Source organism: Ciona robusta, chromosome 1, assembly GCF_009617815.1.
Source record: "Ciona robusta chromosome 1, ASM961781v2".
Classification (NCBI taxonomy): domain Eukaryota; kingdom Metazoa; phylum Chordata; class Ascidiacea; order Phlebobranchia; family Cionidae; genus Ciona; species Ciona robusta.
Genome location: NC_143235.1, coordinates 10948228 through 10966065, shown reverse-complemented (window position 1 = coordinate 10966065; position 17838 = coordinate 10948228). Strand labels below are relative to the sequence as shown.

The following is a 17838-nucleotide window of genomic DNA, read 5'->3' as shown; positions in this document are numbered from 1 at the left end:
TTAAGACTGTGGTTATGTGTGGTGAAATATCTGTCGGTATTTAGTTGATTATAGATTTAGAATTGGAGGTTTAGAGAATTTCTTTGTCGTTATAAAATAATAGTCAGTGTAATCATAGGTAGGTACTCTGTATAACTCACGGTTACAAGTGTTTAATTTATGTAAACAACACTAGGTAACTTAAGACTTTATAACCAAGATGTAAATATGCAGCTGTATATGTTTACTATGCGTGGACATATGACACTATAAATTCAAATTTTAACAATGAGTACAAGACAACACTGTATATAATATTTTGAAATCGTTTATAACACCGGGGCACATTTAGATTTTAGGTTGACTTAGTTTTTTCAGAGTAAGTTAAAAATGACTGGTGATTTTAACCATGGCAAAAATGGTGCAGCTACAGCCATTGCAATGATTGGTATGACGTGTTACATCGTGTGTATGACATCCAAGGGGTGGTATTACACTTCGATCAGTAACTCTGGGTTGTGGGGAGGCTGCCTCAGGAACCAATGTGCAGGAATAGGTTCGTATATTTACAGCTAATTATAATTAGTGGGGGGAGATGGGGCACTTCTATTTCCTCATCCCATTTGCCAGTAAACAAAGAACATTCAAAGAATTATAAAACCCGTTCTAAACGAATCCCATTGACCGTTGTTACTTGTATAAACGTTAGCACCTTAATCCAAATTTCCTAAAACAATAATAATGCCTCTTTAGAGTCACGGAGCTTCGGGTAAGGTCACTAATGCATTTTTGCCTTTAAGCGAAAAAAACGTTTCCAATTTCGTTTCGAATCGCGAAATTTCGTTTCGAAATGACTAAAATCTTTTCGAAAACGAAATTTCGTTTCCGAAATTTATGCCTTGAAACAAAATTTTGACAAAAAAACGTTTCGAGACTTTGAAATTAAAAAATCATAGGTTATGATCCGAAACATTTTGAAACTAAAAAATCGTTTCGAAATATTAGCTACCACTTGATGATGCTAGAGAGAGATATTGATAACACTTCAATGTGGAAACAGATTTTAACGTCTTAAAGTTTAAATTACCGCACAAACTCCCCCAAAAAAATACGTTTCCGAAACGTTTTTTGAAACAAAATTTCGATTCTGAAATGTTTTCCAAAACGAAATTTGGTTTCCGCAACGAAATTTTGTTTCTAAATCGTTGTTCGAAACGAAATTTGGTTTCAAACACGTTTTTCGAAACGAATTTTGTTTCCGAAACGAAATTTTGTTTTTAAAACAATTTTCGAAACGATTTTTTTCCGAAACGAAATTTTGTTTCCGAATCGTTTTTTCGAAACAATTTTTAGGATGAAATTTTGATTTCGAAACGTTTTTTCGAAACAAAATTTTGTTACCGAAACAATGTTTGAAATAAAAACTTTAATTCCGAAACGTTTTTTTGAAATGAAATTTTGTTTCCGAAACGTTTTTCGAAACGAAATTTTGTTTCCGAAACGTTTTTTCAAAATGAAATTTTAAATCCGAAACGTTTTTCGGAAGGAAATTTTGTTTTCGAAACGTTTTTGGAAACGAAATTTTGTCTCCGAAACGTTTTTCGAAACGAAATTTTGTTTCCGAAACGTTTTTTAAACGAAATTTTATTTACGGACGTTTTTAATATTCTTTTTTGTTTTTGTCTCGGCCTCCAAAATTTTACTTAAAATCGAGTTTAACAAATTTTTCTTTACGAACAAATTTTTAATTTTAAATGTCATTTTTTCCTATATCTCCAAACCATTTTTGGAAACAAAATTTTGATTCCGAAACGTTTTTCGAACCAAAATTTTGTTTTCCGAATCGTTTATTCGAAACCAAAATTTTGTTACCGAAACAATTTTTGAAATGAAATTTTGATTTCGAAACGTTTTTCGAACCGAAATTTTGCTTTCCGAACGGTTTTTTCGAAACGAAAATTTTGTCACCGAAACAATTTTTGAAATGAAATTTTAATTCCGAATCGTATTTTCGAAACGAAATTTTGTTTCCGAAACGTTTTTCGAAACGGAATTTTGTTTTCCGAATCGTTTTTGTTACCGAAACAATTTCGAAACGAAATTTTGTTTTCGAAACGTTTTTTCGAAATGAAATTTTGAATCCGAAACGTTTTTCGGAAGGAAATTTTGTTTTCGAAACGTTTTTGGAAACGAAATTTTGTCTCCGAAACGTTTTTCGAAACGAAATTTTGTTTCCGAAACGTTTTTTCGAAATGAAATTTTAAATCCGAAACGTTTTTCGGAAGGAAATTTTGTCTTCGAAACGTTTTTGGAAACGAAATTTTGTCTTCGAAACGTATTTCGAAACGAAATTTTGTTTCCGAAACGTTTTTTAAACGAAATATTATTTACGGACGTTTTTAATATTCTTTTTTTTTTTTTGTCTCGTCTTTCAAAATTTTACTAAAAATCGAGTTTAACAAATTTTTCTTTACGAACAAATTTTTAATTTTATTTGTTATTTTTTATTATATTTCGAAACCATTTTTGGAAACGGAATTTTGATCCCGAAACGTTTTTCGAAACGAAATTTTGTTTCCGAATCGTTTTTCGAAACAAAATTTTGTCTCCGAAACGTTTTTCGAAACGAAATTTTGTTTCCGAAACGTTTTTTAAACGAAATACGGACGTTTTTAACATTCTTTTTTGTTTTTGTCTCGTCTTTTAAAGTTGTACTTAAAATCGAGTTTAACAAATTTGTCTTTACGACCAAATTTTTAAATTTTATATGTCTTTTTTTATTATATCTCCAAACCATTTTTGGAAACGAAATTTTGATTCCGAAACGTTTTTTGAACCGAAATTTTGTTTTCCGAATCGTTTTTTCGAAACGAAAATTTTGTTACCGAAACAATTTTTGAAATTTAATTTTGTTTCCGAAACGTTTTTCGAAACGAAATTTTGTTTCCGAATCGTTTTTCGAACCGAAATTTTGTTTTCCGAATCGTATTTTCGAAACGAAATTTTGTTTCCGAAACGTTTTTTCGAAACGAAATTTTGTCTTCGAAACGTATTTCGAAACGAAATTTTGTTTCCGAAACGTTTTTTAAACGAAATATTATTTACGGACGTTTTTAATATTCTTTTTTTGTTTTTGTCTTGTCTTTCAAAATTTTACCAAAAATCGAGTTTAACAAATTTTTCTTTACGAACAAATTTTTAATTTTAATTGTTATTTTTTATTATATTTCGAAACCATTTTTGAAAACGAAATTTTGATCCCGAAACGTTTTTCGAAACGAAATTTTGTTTCCGAATCGTTTTTCGAAACAAAATTTTGTCTCCGAAACGTTTTTCGAAACGAAATTTTGTTTCCGAAACGTTTTTTAAACGAAATTTTATTTACGGACGTTTTTAACATTCTTTTTTGTTTTTGTCTCGTCTTTCAAAATTGTACTTAAAATCGAGTTTAACAAATTTGTCTTTACGAACAAATTTTTAATTTTAAATGTTTTTTTTATTATATTTCCAAACCGTTTTTGAAAACGAAATATTATTTCGAAAAAGTTTTTCGAAACAAAATTGTTTCCGAATCGATTTTAAAACGAAATTTTGATTCTATAAGTTTTAAAAAATGTTTTTGTTTGTTTCGTAGGAATCGCGATTTACACACAGCCGAGCGATACGTTTATCGAAACAAAATGTTGTTTCTGGATAGTTTTTCATAATTTCGCTTTGAAAAAGATTATACGAATTTTGTTTTACGAAAACAAAAACAAAGTCTTTGAAAAACAAAATCTTTTAACGAAAGCGATTTAATTGCGTAATCGTGGGAATCGGCTTTATATACACGACCGAGCAATACGTTTATCGAAACGAAATTTTGTTTTTAAAGCGTTTTTGGAAATGAAATTTTGTTTCCAAAACAAAATGTTGTTTCTGGAAAGTTTTTCATAATTTGGCTTTGAAAAAGATTTTTCGAATTTTGTTTTACGAAAACAAAAACAAAGTCTTGTAAAAATCAAAATCTTGTAACGAAAGCGATTTAACTGCGTAATCATGGGAATCGCTTTATACGCACGACCGTACCATAGTGAAAACAACTTTCATAAGATTTTATATAGTAAATCTACTTTGATTTTCATAATTTTAACGTTGTAGTGTGCAGAACGCAAATACAAATTGATTCATGTTTTAATTGTTATATTCGGGGCAGAATAACACATGTGAAAGCGATTTAACTGCCTAATCGTGGGAATCTCTTTATACGCACGACCAAACGATAGTGAAAACAACTTTCATATGAATTTATATATTAAATCAACTTTGATTTTAATAATTTTAACGTTGTAGTGTGCAGAACGCAAATACAAATTGATTCATGCTTTAATTGTTATATTCGGGGAAGAATAACATATGTGAAAGCGATTTAATTGCGTAATCGTGGGAATCGGCGTTATATACACGACCGATGAGCAAAACGTTTATCGAAACGATATTTTGTTTTCAAAGCGTTTTTAGAAATGAAATTTTGTTTCGGAAACAAAATGTTGTTACTGGAAAGTTTTTCATCATTTTGTTTTGAAAAAAATTTTTCGAATTTTGTTTTACGAAAACAAAATCAAAGTCTTGTAAAAATCAAAATCTTGTAACGAAAGCGATTTAATTGCGTAATCGTGGGAATCGCTTTATATGCACGACCGTACCATAGTGAAAACAACTTTCATATGATTTTATATAGTAAATTTACTTTGATTTTCATAATTTTAACGTTGTAGTGTGCAGAACGCAAATACAAATTGATTCATGCTTTAATTGTTATATTCGGGGCAGAATAAGACATGTGAAAGCGATTTAATTGCGTAATCGTGGGAATCGGCGTTATATACAAGACCGAGCAATACGTTTATCGAAACGAAATTTTGTTTTCAGAGCGTATTTAGAAATGAAATTTTGTTTTCGAAACAAAATGTTGTTTCTGGAAAGTTTTTCGTAATTTTGTTTTGAAAAATATTTTTCGAATTTTGTTTCACGAAAACAAAATCAAAGTCTTGTAAAAATCAAAATCTTGTAACGAAAGCGATTTAATTGCGTAATCGTGGGAATCGGGTTTATATACACGACCGAGCAATACGTTTATCGAAACGAAATTTTGTTTTCAGAGCGTATTTAGAAATGAAATTTTGTTTTCGAAACAAAATGTTGTTTCCGGAAAGTTTTTCGTAATTTTGTTTTGAAAAAGTTTTTTCGAATTTTGTTTTACGAAAACAAAATCAAAGTCTTGTAAAAATCAAAATCTTGTAACGAAGGCGATTTAATTGCGTAATCGTGGGAATCGGGTTTATATACACGACCGAGCAATACGTTTATCGAAACGAAATTTTGTTTTCAAAGCGTTTTTAGAAATGAAATTTTGTTTCCAAAACAAAATGTTGTTTCTGGAAAATTTTCAATATTTTGTTTTGAAAAAGGTTTTTGGAATTTTGTTTTACGAAAACAAAATCAAAGTCTTGTAAAAATCAAAATTTTGTAACGAGAGCGATTTAATTGCGTTATCGTGGGAATCTCTTTATACGCACGACCAAACGATAGTGAAAACAACTTTCATATGATTTTATATAATAAATCTACTTTGATTTTAATAATTTTAACGTTGTAGTGTGCAGAACGCAAATACAAATTGATTCATGCTTTAATTGTTATATTCGGGGCAGAATAAGACATGTGGAAGTGATTTAATTGCGTAATCGTGGGAATCTCTTTATACGCACGACCAAACGATAGTGAAAACAACTTTCATATGAATTTATATAATAAATCTACTTTGATTTTCATAATTTTAACGTTGTAGTGTGCAGAACGCAAATACAAATTGATTCATACTTTAATTGTTATATTCGGGGCAGAATAAGACATGTGAAAGCGATTTAATTGCGTAATCGTGGGAACTGCGTTATATACACGCCCGAGCAATACGTTTATCGAAACGAAATTTTGTTTTCAAAGCGTTTTTAGAAATGAAATTTTGTTTCGGAAACAAAATGTTGTTTCTGGAAAGTTTTTCATAATTTTGTTTTGAAAAAGATTTTTCGAATTTTGTTTTACGAAAACAAAATCAAAGTCTTGTAAAAATCAAAATCTTGTAACGAAATCGATTTAATTGCGTAATCGTGGGAATCGCTTTATACGCACGACCGTACCATAGTGAAAACAACTTTCATATGATTTTATATAGTAAATCTACTTTGATTTTCATAATTTTAACGTTTTAGTGTGCAGAACGCAAATACAAATTGATTCATGCTTTAATTGTTATATTCGGGGCAGAATAAGACATGTGAAAGCGATTTAATTGCGTAATCGTGGGAACTGCGTTATATACACGCCCGAGCAATACGTTTATCGAAACGAAATTTTGTTTTCAAAGCGTTTTTAGAAATGAAATTTTGTTTCGGAAACAAAATGTTGTTTCTGGAAAGTTTTTCATAATATTGTTTTGAAAAAGATTTTTCGAATTTTGTTTTACGAAAACAAAATCAAAGTCTTGTAAAAATCAAAATCTTGTAACGAGAGCGATTTAATTGCGTTATCGTGGGAATCTCTTTATACGCACGACCAAACGATAGTGAAAACAACTTTCATATGATTTTATATATTAAATCTACTTTGATTTTAATAATTTTAACGTTGTAGTGTGCAGAACGCAAATACAAATTGATTCATGCTTTAATTGTTATATTCGGGGCAGAATAACATATGTGAAAGCGATTTAATTGCGTAATCGTGGGAATCTCTTTATACGCACGACCAAACGATAGTGAAAACAACTTTCATATGAATTTATATATTAAATCTACTTTGATTTTAATAATTTTAACGTTGTAGTGTGCAGAACGCAAATACAAATTGATTCATGCTTTAATTGTTATATTCGGGGCAGAATAAGACATGTGGAAGCGATTTAATTGCGTAATCGTGGGAATCTCTTTATACGCACGACCAAACGATAGTGAAAACAACTTTCATATGATTTTATATAATAAATCTACTTTGATTTTAATAATTTTAACGTTGTAGTGTGCAGAACGCAAATACAAATTGATTCATGCTTTAATTGTTATATTCGGGGCAGAATAAGACATGTGAAAGCGATTTAATTGCGTAATCGTGGGAACTGCGTTATATACACGCCCGAGCAATACGTTTATCGAAACGAAATTTTGTTTTCAAAGCGTTTTTAGAAATGAAATTTTGTTTCGGAAACAAAATGTTGTTTCTGGAAAGTTTTTCATAATTTTGTTTTGAAAAAGATTTTTCGAATTTTGTTTTACGAAAACAAAATCAAAGTCTTGTAAAAATCAAAATCTAGTAACGAAATCGATTTAATTGCGTAATCGTGGGAATCGCTTTATACGCACGACCGTACCATAGTGAAAACAACTTTCATATGATTTTATATAATAAATCTACTTTGATTTTTATAATTTTAACGTTGTAGTGTGCAGAACGCAAATACAAATTGATTCATGCTTTAATTGTTATATTCGGGGCAGAATAAGACATGTGAAAGCGATTTAATTGCGTAATCGTGGGAACTGCGTTATATACACGACTGAGCAATACGTTTATCGAAACGAAATTTTGTTTTCAAAGCGTTTTTAGAAATGAAATTTTGTTTCGGAAACAAAATGTTGTTTCCGGAAAGTTTTTCATAATTTTGTTTTGAAAAAGATTTTTCGAATTTTGTTTTACGAAAACAAAATCAAAGTCTTGTAAAAATCAAAATCTTGTAACGAAAGCGATTTAATTGCGTAATCGTGGGAATCGCTTTATACGCACGACCGTACCATAGTGAAAACAACTTTCATATGATTTTATATAGTAAATCTACTTTGATTTTCATAATTTTAACGTTGTAGTGTGCAGAACGCAAATACAAATTGATTCATGCTTTAATTGTTATATTCGGGGCAGAATAACACATGTGAAAGCGATTTAATTGCGTAATCGTGGGAACTGCGTTATATACACGACCGAGCAATACGTTTATCGAAACGAAATTTTGTTTTCAGAGCGTATTTAGAAATGAAATTTTGTTTTCGAAACAAAATGTTGTTTCCGGAAAGTTTTTCGTAATTTTGTTTTGAAAAAGTTTTTTCGAATTTTGTTTTACGAAAACAAAATCAAAGTCTTGTAAAAATCAAAATCTTGTAACGAAGGCGATTTAATTGCGTAATCGTGGGAATCGGGTTTATATACACGACCGAGCAATACGTTTATCGAAACGAAATTTTGTTTTCAAAGCGTTTTTAGAAATGAAATTTTGTTTCCAAAACAAAATGTTGTTTCTGGAAAATTTTCAATATTTTGTTTTGAAAAAGGTTTTTGGAATTTTGTTTTACGAAAACAAAATCAAAGTCTTGTAAAAATCAAAATCTTGTAACGAGAGCGATTTAATTGCGTTATCGTGGGCACGGCCTACTAGAGATACGGCCTGATAATTCACATTTTACGTTTGAAATTAGAAGGCCTATTATACGTCACAACCAACATTATTTTCCCATTGTTATTCATTGTTTAGGTGTAAACATAGTAGCATAGTATACAGTTTATTTTAAATATTCATTTAAAATAGAAGGTGTGTGCTAGTTGCAAAGAGATTATCAGGGTTATTTTGCATTAATAAAGTGTTTAAAATTAACTGTAAGATAACCTACAGGTAGTCTTTTAGGTTAGAACAGATTACGTAGTCCCGTTCGCACTCAGTCGAAGAAAATTACGAGACAGTAAATTCAGTATAGCTCTCATAACCATTTCGCTACTGAAACAACATTTGTTTCTAAACCAGTGATGGTGTCTAAACTAAACTAGCGCACATTGCGTTAGTAAACAAGATAGTTTTAGTAATCGTCGTTTGGTTTGCAGGTTCAATGATTATTTGTGTCAATGTATAGATGTTTTATTTTTAACGTGAACCACTTGCGGGTCTGAACTTACTTGGTACTAATACAGTTCATTTAAATTATATTATATACATCCAACTACAGTTTACCATGGTCTACAAGTGCGCTGCATATTTAAATTGGTCTTGTTATCAGTCCTGTCCGAAGAAACCTTCGTTTTTTTGGCTCCTGGACAAACGGACTTGACGGCAAAGTTGCTTATATACGGCAGACTGGCAGCTTGGTCCACACGGGGGAATTTACGAGAATGATTATGAAGCTCACTTGGTAAAGCATGGAAAGCGAAAAACCCTTAAAACTGAATCTAGTTCCAACTATTCCGTTAAAGCCAATTTGCTTACAACCATGTATTCTGGTAACCCCAACTTTTGTAGTTTAACTTTTCAATACAATGCTTTGGTGGACAGTGGTCAATCCAAAAACAAGATTCTCTTCAAATCCACTTGATTCAGCCATTTTTATATAAATGATGATTAGGTGAATGATTTAACGTTATTTGCTGGTTGGTTGGACACTTATATGGTTTGCCAAACCAAACATCCAATGCCTTTTGAGGACAACTCTGCCCTCACAAGCAGCATTGGTTTAAGAGTTTCTCAATGAAAGCTTTATTTCTTTCTTGTTTAATTCCGTTTTGGTGCTGTAAACTTTGTTTACGTCTTTATTATGTTTACAAGTCTTTACTTATATAATTATTATGCTGTTTGGTCGCTTCTAACGCTGCGTGTAGCTATACTTGTGTAAATAATTGACCTCATTGCCTAATTCGTATGTTTTTCGATGCGTTGTTCCCATTACTGCTACCTTTTTAAGCAAAATACATGACGTAACAATTGAAAATAATGGTGTTTGTGACGTACAATAGGCCTTCTAATTTCAGAAGTAAAATGTGAATTATCAGGCCGTATCTCTAGTAGGCCGTGTCGTGGGAATCTCTTTATACGCACGACCAAACGATAGTGAAAACAACTTTCATATGATTTTATATAATAAATCTACTTTGATTTTCATAATTTTAACGTTGTAGTGTGCAGAACGCAAATACAAATTGATTCATACTTTAATTGTTATATTCGGGGCAGAATAAGACATGTGAAAGCGATTTAATTGCGTAATCGTGGGAACTGCGTTATATACACGCCCGAGCAATACGTTTATCGAAACGAAATTTTGTTTTCAAAGCGTTTTTAGAAATGAAATTTTGTTTCGGAAACAAAATGTTGTTTCTGGAAAGTTTTTCATAATTTTGTTTTGAAAAAGATTTTTCGAATTTTGTTTTACGAAAACAAAATCAAAGTCTTGTAAAAATCAAAATCTTGTAACGAAATCGATTTAATTGCGTAATCGTGGGAATCGCTTTATACGCACGACCGTACCATAGTGAAAACAACTTTCATATGATTTTATATAGTAAATCTACTTTGATTTTCATAATTTTAACGTTTTAGTGTGCAGAACGCAAATACAAATTGATTCATGCTTTAATTGTTATATTCGGGGCAGAATAACACATGTGAAAGCGATTTAATTGCGTAATCGTGGGAATCGGGTTTATATACACGACCGAGCAATACGTTTATCGAAACGAAATTTTGTTTTTAAAGTGTTTTTAGAAATGAAATTTTGTTTCGGAAACAAAATGTTGTTTCTGGAAAGTTTTTCATAATTTTGTTTTGAAAAAAGATTTTTCGAATTTTGTTTTACGAAAACAAAATCAAAGTCTTGTAAAAATCAAAATCTTGTAACGAAAGCGAATTAATTGCGTAATCGTGGGAATCGCTTTATATGCACGACCGTACCATAGTGAAAACAACTTTCATATGAATATATATAGTAAATCTACTTTGATTTTCATAGTTTTAACGTTGTAGTGTGCAGAACGCAAATACAAATTGATTCATGTTTTAATTGTTATATTCGGGGCAGAATAACACATGTGAAAGCGATTTAATTGCGTAATCGTGAGAACTGCGTTATATACACGACTGAGCAATACGTTTATCGAAACGAAATTTTGTTTTCAGAGCGTATTTAGAAATGAAATTTTGTTTTCGAAACAAAATGTTGTTTCTGGAAAGTTTTTCGTAATTTTGTTTTGAAAAAGATTTTTCGAATTTTGTTTTACGATAACAAAATCAAAGTCTTGTAACGAAAGCGATTTAATTGCGTAATCATGGGAATCGCTTTATACGCACGACCGTACCATAGTGAAAACAACTTTCATATGATTTTATATAGTAAATTTACTTTGATTTTAATAATTTTAACGTTGTAGTGTGCAGAACGCAAATACAAATTGATTCATGCTTTAATTGTTATATTCGGGGCAGAATAAGACATGTGAAAGCGATTTAACTGCCGAATCGTGGGAATCTCTTTATACGCACGACCAAACGATAGTGAAAACAACTTTCATGTGATTTTATATAATAAATCTACTTTGATTTTAATAATTTTAACGTTGTAGTGTGCAGAACGCAAATGCAAATTGATTCATGCTTTAATTGTTATATTCGGGGAAGAATAACATATGTGAAAGCGATTTAATTGCGTAATCGTGGGAATCGGCGTTATATACACGACCGAGCAATACGTTTATCGAAACGAAATTTTGTTTTCAAAGCGTTTTTAGAAATGAAATTTTGTTTCCGAAACAAAATGTTGTTTTTGGAAATTTTTTCATATTTTGTTTTGAAAAAGATTTTTCGAATTTTGTTTTACGAAAACAAAATCAAAGTCTTGTAAAAATCAAAATCTTGTAACGAAAGCGATTTAATTACCTAATCGTGGGAATCTCTTTATACGCACGACCAAACGATAGTGAAAACAACTTTCATATGATTTTATATAATAAATCTACTTTGATTTGAATAATTTTAACGTTGTAGTGTGCAGAACGCAAATACAAATTGATTCATGCTTCAATTGTTATATTCGGGGCAGAATAACATATGTGAAAGCGATTTAATTGCGTAATCGTGGGAATCGGCTTTATATACACGACCGAGCAATACGTTTATCGAAACGAAATTTTGTTTTCAAAGCGTTTTTAGAAATGAAATTTTGTTTCCAAAACAAAATGTTGTTTCTGGAAAATTTTCAATATTTTGTTTTGAAAAAGGTTTTTGGAACTTTGTTTTACGAAAACAAAATCAAAGTCTTGTAAAAATCAAAATCTTGTAACGAGAGCGATTTAATTGCGTTATCGTGGGAATTTCTTTATACGAATGTTTCCCGTATTCTAATACAACTATTGAAACAAAAAAATGAATGAAGTTCTAAAAACAGTTAAAATATGCAAAATGTCCGTTTGCCGCCCATGCTGATGCATGCATTTCACGCCTCATGAAACAAGATGGCGTCCATTGGCCATTGTTTTTAAACAATGACTGTCCTTACTTGTTGTACATCTATTTACTTTGGATATGCCTACAGCTGCAGCATATTTAAACAGTATTAAATAGTAGGTCTTTAATTGCGGTATATGTAAGTAAGTAGTGTTTTTAAGTTTGCTCCTTTTCAACGAGAACAGAAAAAATTGTTGACAATTCCTGTTGTTTACGTGGTTTCAGAAGGGCGTCCATGAGAAAAAGATAGCGGACAAGGAAGAGAGAGAAAATTAGCGGTTTGAAATATCACCTGACCATGCTAACCAATCATAGCGCAGTTTGTTTAGCGACCGCGTGTTTCAGCTCATCATCGTGCAGACAGACAGCCTACAGCTGCAGCATATTTAAGCAGTATTGAATAGTAGGTCTTTAATTGCGGTATGTGTAAGTAAGTAGTTTAGAATAGTCTGCCTGTCGATGTGGAGTACATTGAATGCTGTACCGCATGTGTGTATGTTATGTGCCACAGCCGTTGATGTTTTTAGTGAGTAATTATTTGGAACATCTCGCCGGCCTATTAAATTTATATAAACTTTGCAAAATCTCATTGCGAGTTCTAACACTATTTAGATTATTCATATCGGTATTGGGCTATTTTCCCATTGCATGTCAGCCTATTTTCTCATTTGCAGATTAAATATTTACGAAATACACTATTAGTCTTGTATAACATTACATAATTTTTCTCATTGCTTTCCTGTGATCTGATCATAACATGCAAGCTTCAGACGAAGATTCAGAAAATTCGTATGCTGGGTACCCAAATTATTATTGTGTGATTTTAATTGACCAAATTAAAAGTGATATCTGATATATAGCTTAATATAGGTACTGTTTTAGCAGGTGAACAGTAAAAATGTTGCTTGACGCGCGTCGTTATTCGTTTAGTGCTACGTAAAGAAAATATACATAAAATTTCTGAAGGGGGTGTTCAAACACAACACCCCCCTCTAGATCCGCCACTGAGCACAAAAGAAACACCCCCCTCTAGGGTCTTGTGTGTCTTAGTCAAACATACACTATCATTTTCTTCGTCCCCTTAAGATTGTTTTACAACGTGAAAAAAATCTAAATCCACAACTACGCGCACGCGTGTGGGGTTTGTTGTCATACAAACGAAGACCCGTTCGTCGGAATTATTAGTTTTTCAGAACGATATATTGCGGAAATAAACTGCCTTAAATCTATTCCAACACTACTTTATTTACGAAATAGTAGAGGTTCACACGTGGATTCATTGCATCGTAAAAGCGGTTGTTTGACCTGGCAATTAATAACAACATAATAGCAATTCACACGTTGATAATTTGCTTCATATTGGCGATTCGCACGTGGATTATTTAGCCAACAGGAGTTTGAATACCAGTTGAACGTTTGTTTTTTAACGTTTGCGATCAAGCACTACACAGATTAAATACCGTTGTTAATCTATCTATTTTCATTAGTTCAAAATGGCAAAAAAAAGATGTCTTTGTAGTGTAGACTTCATTCTCCATTTTTTGGACTACACAGAAAAACTTTTACGAATTACAGAATACATTCATCCGGTCGGTTTATTTGGCGCGAAAATAAAGTTATGATTGTAATTTGTTACGTCGGACTTTGTTGCGCAAGAAAATGGATTAACGCGTCAACAAAACGTACAAATACCCTCCGTACAAACCATTTTTTCCGTGTTATTATAGAGCGAACAATTGATACTTATATTGTCATAGTATCACAATTATTTGGTGTTCTTTTTTAAGTACGAGGGTACCTACTGCCTTGTAAATCTTTATTTTGCATAATTGCATTACTAATCCATCTGGGTTACATTTATTATAAATATATGCTTTTACATTCCAGGTGTTCAGCACATTGGCTGCAGCAGACGTGGTAAGTTCCCATTTATTTCCACATTTATAAGAGAAATTTAATCTTGTGTTTACACTTGTACAGGAAAGGAGTTTGTCAGAGTTCGCTTTTTGGATTTTTGGATGGTTGGGTTTCCCCAAGAGAATTTTACAGAATCTCTAATGTGCATAAGTTTCTGCCCACAGAAATTTTAAAGAAATTCCTGCGTATGCAAAAAATCTGAATAACTAGTTTATTCTTGGGTGTTATGTCGTCACAGTATTGGTGCTATTGGCCATGTACTGAAATTTCCAACTCTGGAATTCGTTCTAAGTTTTAATTTTTTTTCAGATACACCAAAGAAAAAGATAATAAATACAGCGACAGCGAAGTAACCCCCCAAAAAAGAAGAAGAAAATTGCCGTTTTAGAGTGTTGTCAACACTACTTATAAAAATTTCGCTTCAAGTTTTGTTTTCATTTTTCCATTCTTCAATGTGCTGTTTAATATTAATAATGTAAGTGTTTTAATGATCAATGCCTCAATTTATTATTACCTGCTGGATAAAAAAATTTATAGGTTAGTACTATTTTCATTATGGTGTTCAGGTGTACTGTTTTATATTTTGAGTTCGTGTATGCATTTTTTGTTGTCAATGACTGTTATTTATACAATTACACTTTCTTTTGTTGTTCATGACATTTCTTTATTCAAGTTCCCAAAACTGTTCTTTATGCAATTGGAATTTCATTCCAAACCGACTGTATTGTCCCAAAAATTATTTTGTTGATAAAAAAATGTGGCCAAACGTTAGGTGCCATGTTTTAGCAATGTAGGACTACTCTCTACTGCCATCTGCTGGTCACCAATGTTCTTTATTCATAAAAAAAATGTGGTCAAACGTTAAGTGCATTGTAGTACTCTACTGCCACCTGCCGGTCACCAAAGCGTAAATTAAAACACACCCAAAAACGTTTCAGAAAAAAAAACAAAACGGTTTTGACCATAACCTATCAAAAAACGTTAACACAAAAAACGTTTCGAAAAAAAAAAAAAACGTTTCTGACCGTAACATAGGTTATATAATTCTCACATGTTCCACCAATGCGATTTTACAATCAACTTATTACAGTGGATATCTGTGACAGGATTGTGTTATAAACATTTAAGTGACCAACACTGTGCTTGTGGTTACCGGGAGATGTGTTTTACTGTTGGTAACTAGGATGTCTAGCAATAAAATGATCTGCCAAAAAGTAGGCCTACACATATAGCATATGTGTTGATGAATCAAGAATGCATTTTTGTCATTCCATTCTTTCTGATTACTTACTAAATGGGACCAGAAAATTGAATGAAAAAGTGTCCCATTCCCCCCACCCTACTGCCATTGTTTTTTATGTATATGGCTGGTAATTTGAACAAACAAGGACACACACGTTCAACGCAGTGGTGTTGGCAGCGGTGGGCCTTGATGAAACCACCCATCCATCTTTTCTTACAGATCCGTAACCATGATATCAATATATAGTACGAATGAAAACGACTGATTCAAGGTTTGCCCGGATTCAAGGCTTGTCCTTGCTACTATTGTGGGCGTATGTGTCCTTGGACAAAACACTCACATGCAGTTGCTCTAACTCAGTAATCACTAATGAATTGTCCAAGTTGCAAGCCATGTATAACAGAAACACCCATGTTATATAACAACGGTCGTTTTGTCAAGATTATGGTTACATTCATTCATTAATGCTAATGTTTCTTACAGGTTGGAATGGTGAACCTAGTTTCGTGGCTGCCCGGTCACTCTTTATCGTCTCTGGTATCTTTCAAGGCTTTAAGCTCTTTCTTGCCTTTGCATTCTGCATAGTGAAGCATAAATCATCGGTTATAATGGGGATTGGTTTGGCAGACCTTTTGGCAGGTAAAATATTGTATTGGCAAATTAAAATATAAAGCTATAACGCATCCATGCAATCAATGCCGAACAACAACAGAAATGAGAATAGGTGACATAAATCACCTCACGATAAATGTGATAGATTCAAAAAACTAAAAATATTAAAGCAAATTAAAAAAAAAACTTATCTAAACTCAAAATTATAAAGTAAAGCTTATGAAAATTTCTTTTATTTTTTTAACCAATATCGCCGAAACCTGTGTCTTTTGTATTTTTTGGTATGGGCCTACTGTAACTTAAAGTAAAACTAATATGGAAACATAAAAGAGCCAACTTTTTAGGTCTGACAATGCTTGGTGGTATCATCGCATACACAGTGTTTGCTGCGCCCACCGTTATTAACGGAGGAGGGGTGTTCGGTTATGGATTTTACTTCGCATGGTTTGGTTGGTTGTTCTTCTTCATTGCTGGTATCTTTAATATCTCAGCTAGCAATAACCTTAAATCGGTAAGATAATTTTGTTATTGAGTTACGATGTGTGGGTATCGTACTGTGGGGTATAACATAGAATCTGTTTTATTCTCTATTCTCGTCCCTCGGCCTAAAAAACATTTACAAAATTAAATAACTGTAGCCCATGTGAATTTAAAGTAACGTTGTTAATTATCCGAAACACGATCAGAAAATATGGTTTTTGGTTACTATCTTATCCCACAGTACTATATGCATATTTGAATATGCAGATACGGAAACAGACTCTTAAATTTTCACCACGAAAAGGAAATGTTTATTAGTAAAATAAGGCTTGACCACGCATGTATTTTGGAGTAAAATACCTCACTTTTAGACTAATGCTCGTTACGAACCGTTAAAGGCCTTCGTATACGAAATACACGTTTCTAATAAAAAAGTAAAATGATGGTATCTACGTTTTTACAGTACGAAGTCGTGTAAGGATTCTATACCGTCAACATGCTAACAGAAGAAGTCGTCTAACTCGGCACAAAATAAGAAAATCAACAATTAAAGAAGATATTAAACAATCGTTTTCCACTTAGGAACAAGTTATTAATTTAAATCCAAGCAAAATTTTCATAAAAGTGTATCGTATCTATACGTTGTATACATATCTCAACAACAATGTAATATAACAAGAAAGCTGAGCTCTAATGAATGAGCATGTTGCTTTATAAAACAATTAATTGATAAAAGTAAAGTACAATGTTATGGATCTCTTCTGAAAAATATGCTTAGAATCACGTGGTAGAAATTATATAGAGTATCTAAATTTTATGTTGGTTATATTAGCTTAGTATTAAAACGGTATTACCGCTCTGTATTCTATGTACATCTGTTTATACCAAGGTAACGAATAAACAAGCCGACAGTTCGCCTTAATTTACTTAGATTGCTAGGATTAGCCACTCTTTGAGGGTGGTTACACATGATTACTTTGGGGTAAATGAACTAGCGCTAATTAAACACGCGAAGACGCAATGACATTATTCTTTGCATTCTTTAAATTGGCCTATAGAGATGACGTTATATTCGTCCTAACGTATCAAAACTCTGACGCCATTTACACTAAATCATGCGGAAGCAGAAATTATGTAACGCGAAGTAATTACATAAATAAACTAGATGACTTTAACCAAAGAAGCTTCGAAAAATAGAAACAAGATTAAAATACCGCCACAGTTTATGTGGCTGTCGTTGGTGAAAAGCCACCACGTCACGACAAAACCCCAGCCAATGGTAATGGGTTTCTACTCTGGTGAGAAACTTCCTTACTGG

At 32.0% G+C, this 17838-nt stretch overlaps 1 protein-coding gene and 2 long non-coding RNA genes across 10 annotated transcripts; 2 read left to right on the top strand and 1 right to left on the bottom strand.

Annotated features, from left to right (window-relative positions):
- The first annotated feature begins 219 nt into the window (after positions 1-219).
- Positions 220-17125, top strand: LOC149743101 (uncharacterized). The gene is made up of 4 exons (XM_089883495.1): positions 220-535; positions 15912-16067; positions 16385-16551; positions 16984-17125. Exons 1-4 carry the CDS (start codon positions 370-372, stop codon positions 16996-16998), a joined length of 504 nt encoding a protein of 167 aa, XP_089739621.1. The 5' UTR covers positions 220-369; the 3' UTR covers positions 16999-17125.
- LOC149743103 (uncharacterized) lies at positions 10681-14837 on the top strand. 8 transcript variants are annotated; one of them, XR_016385599.1, is made up of 4 exons: positions 10681-12794; positions 14156-14185; positions 14249-14442; positions 14495-14837. It is a non-coding gene; the product is annotated as an uncharacterized LOC149743103 (long non-coding RNA). The 8 variants fall into 8 exon arrangements; XR_016385602.1 differs by having other exon boundaries at positions 10919-12794; positions 14249-14469; positions 14774-14837; XR_016385597.1 differs by having other exon boundaries at positions 10926-12794; positions 14249-14370.
- LOC149743102 (uncharacterized) lies at positions 15824-16510 on the bottom strand. The gene is made up of 2 exons (XR_016385603.1): positions 16378-16510; positions 15824-16005 (listed from the first exon to the last, which is right to left on the bottom strand). It is a non-coding gene; the product is annotated as an uncharacterized LOC149743102 (long non-coding RNA).
- Positions 17126-17838: the final 713 nt, after the last annotated feature.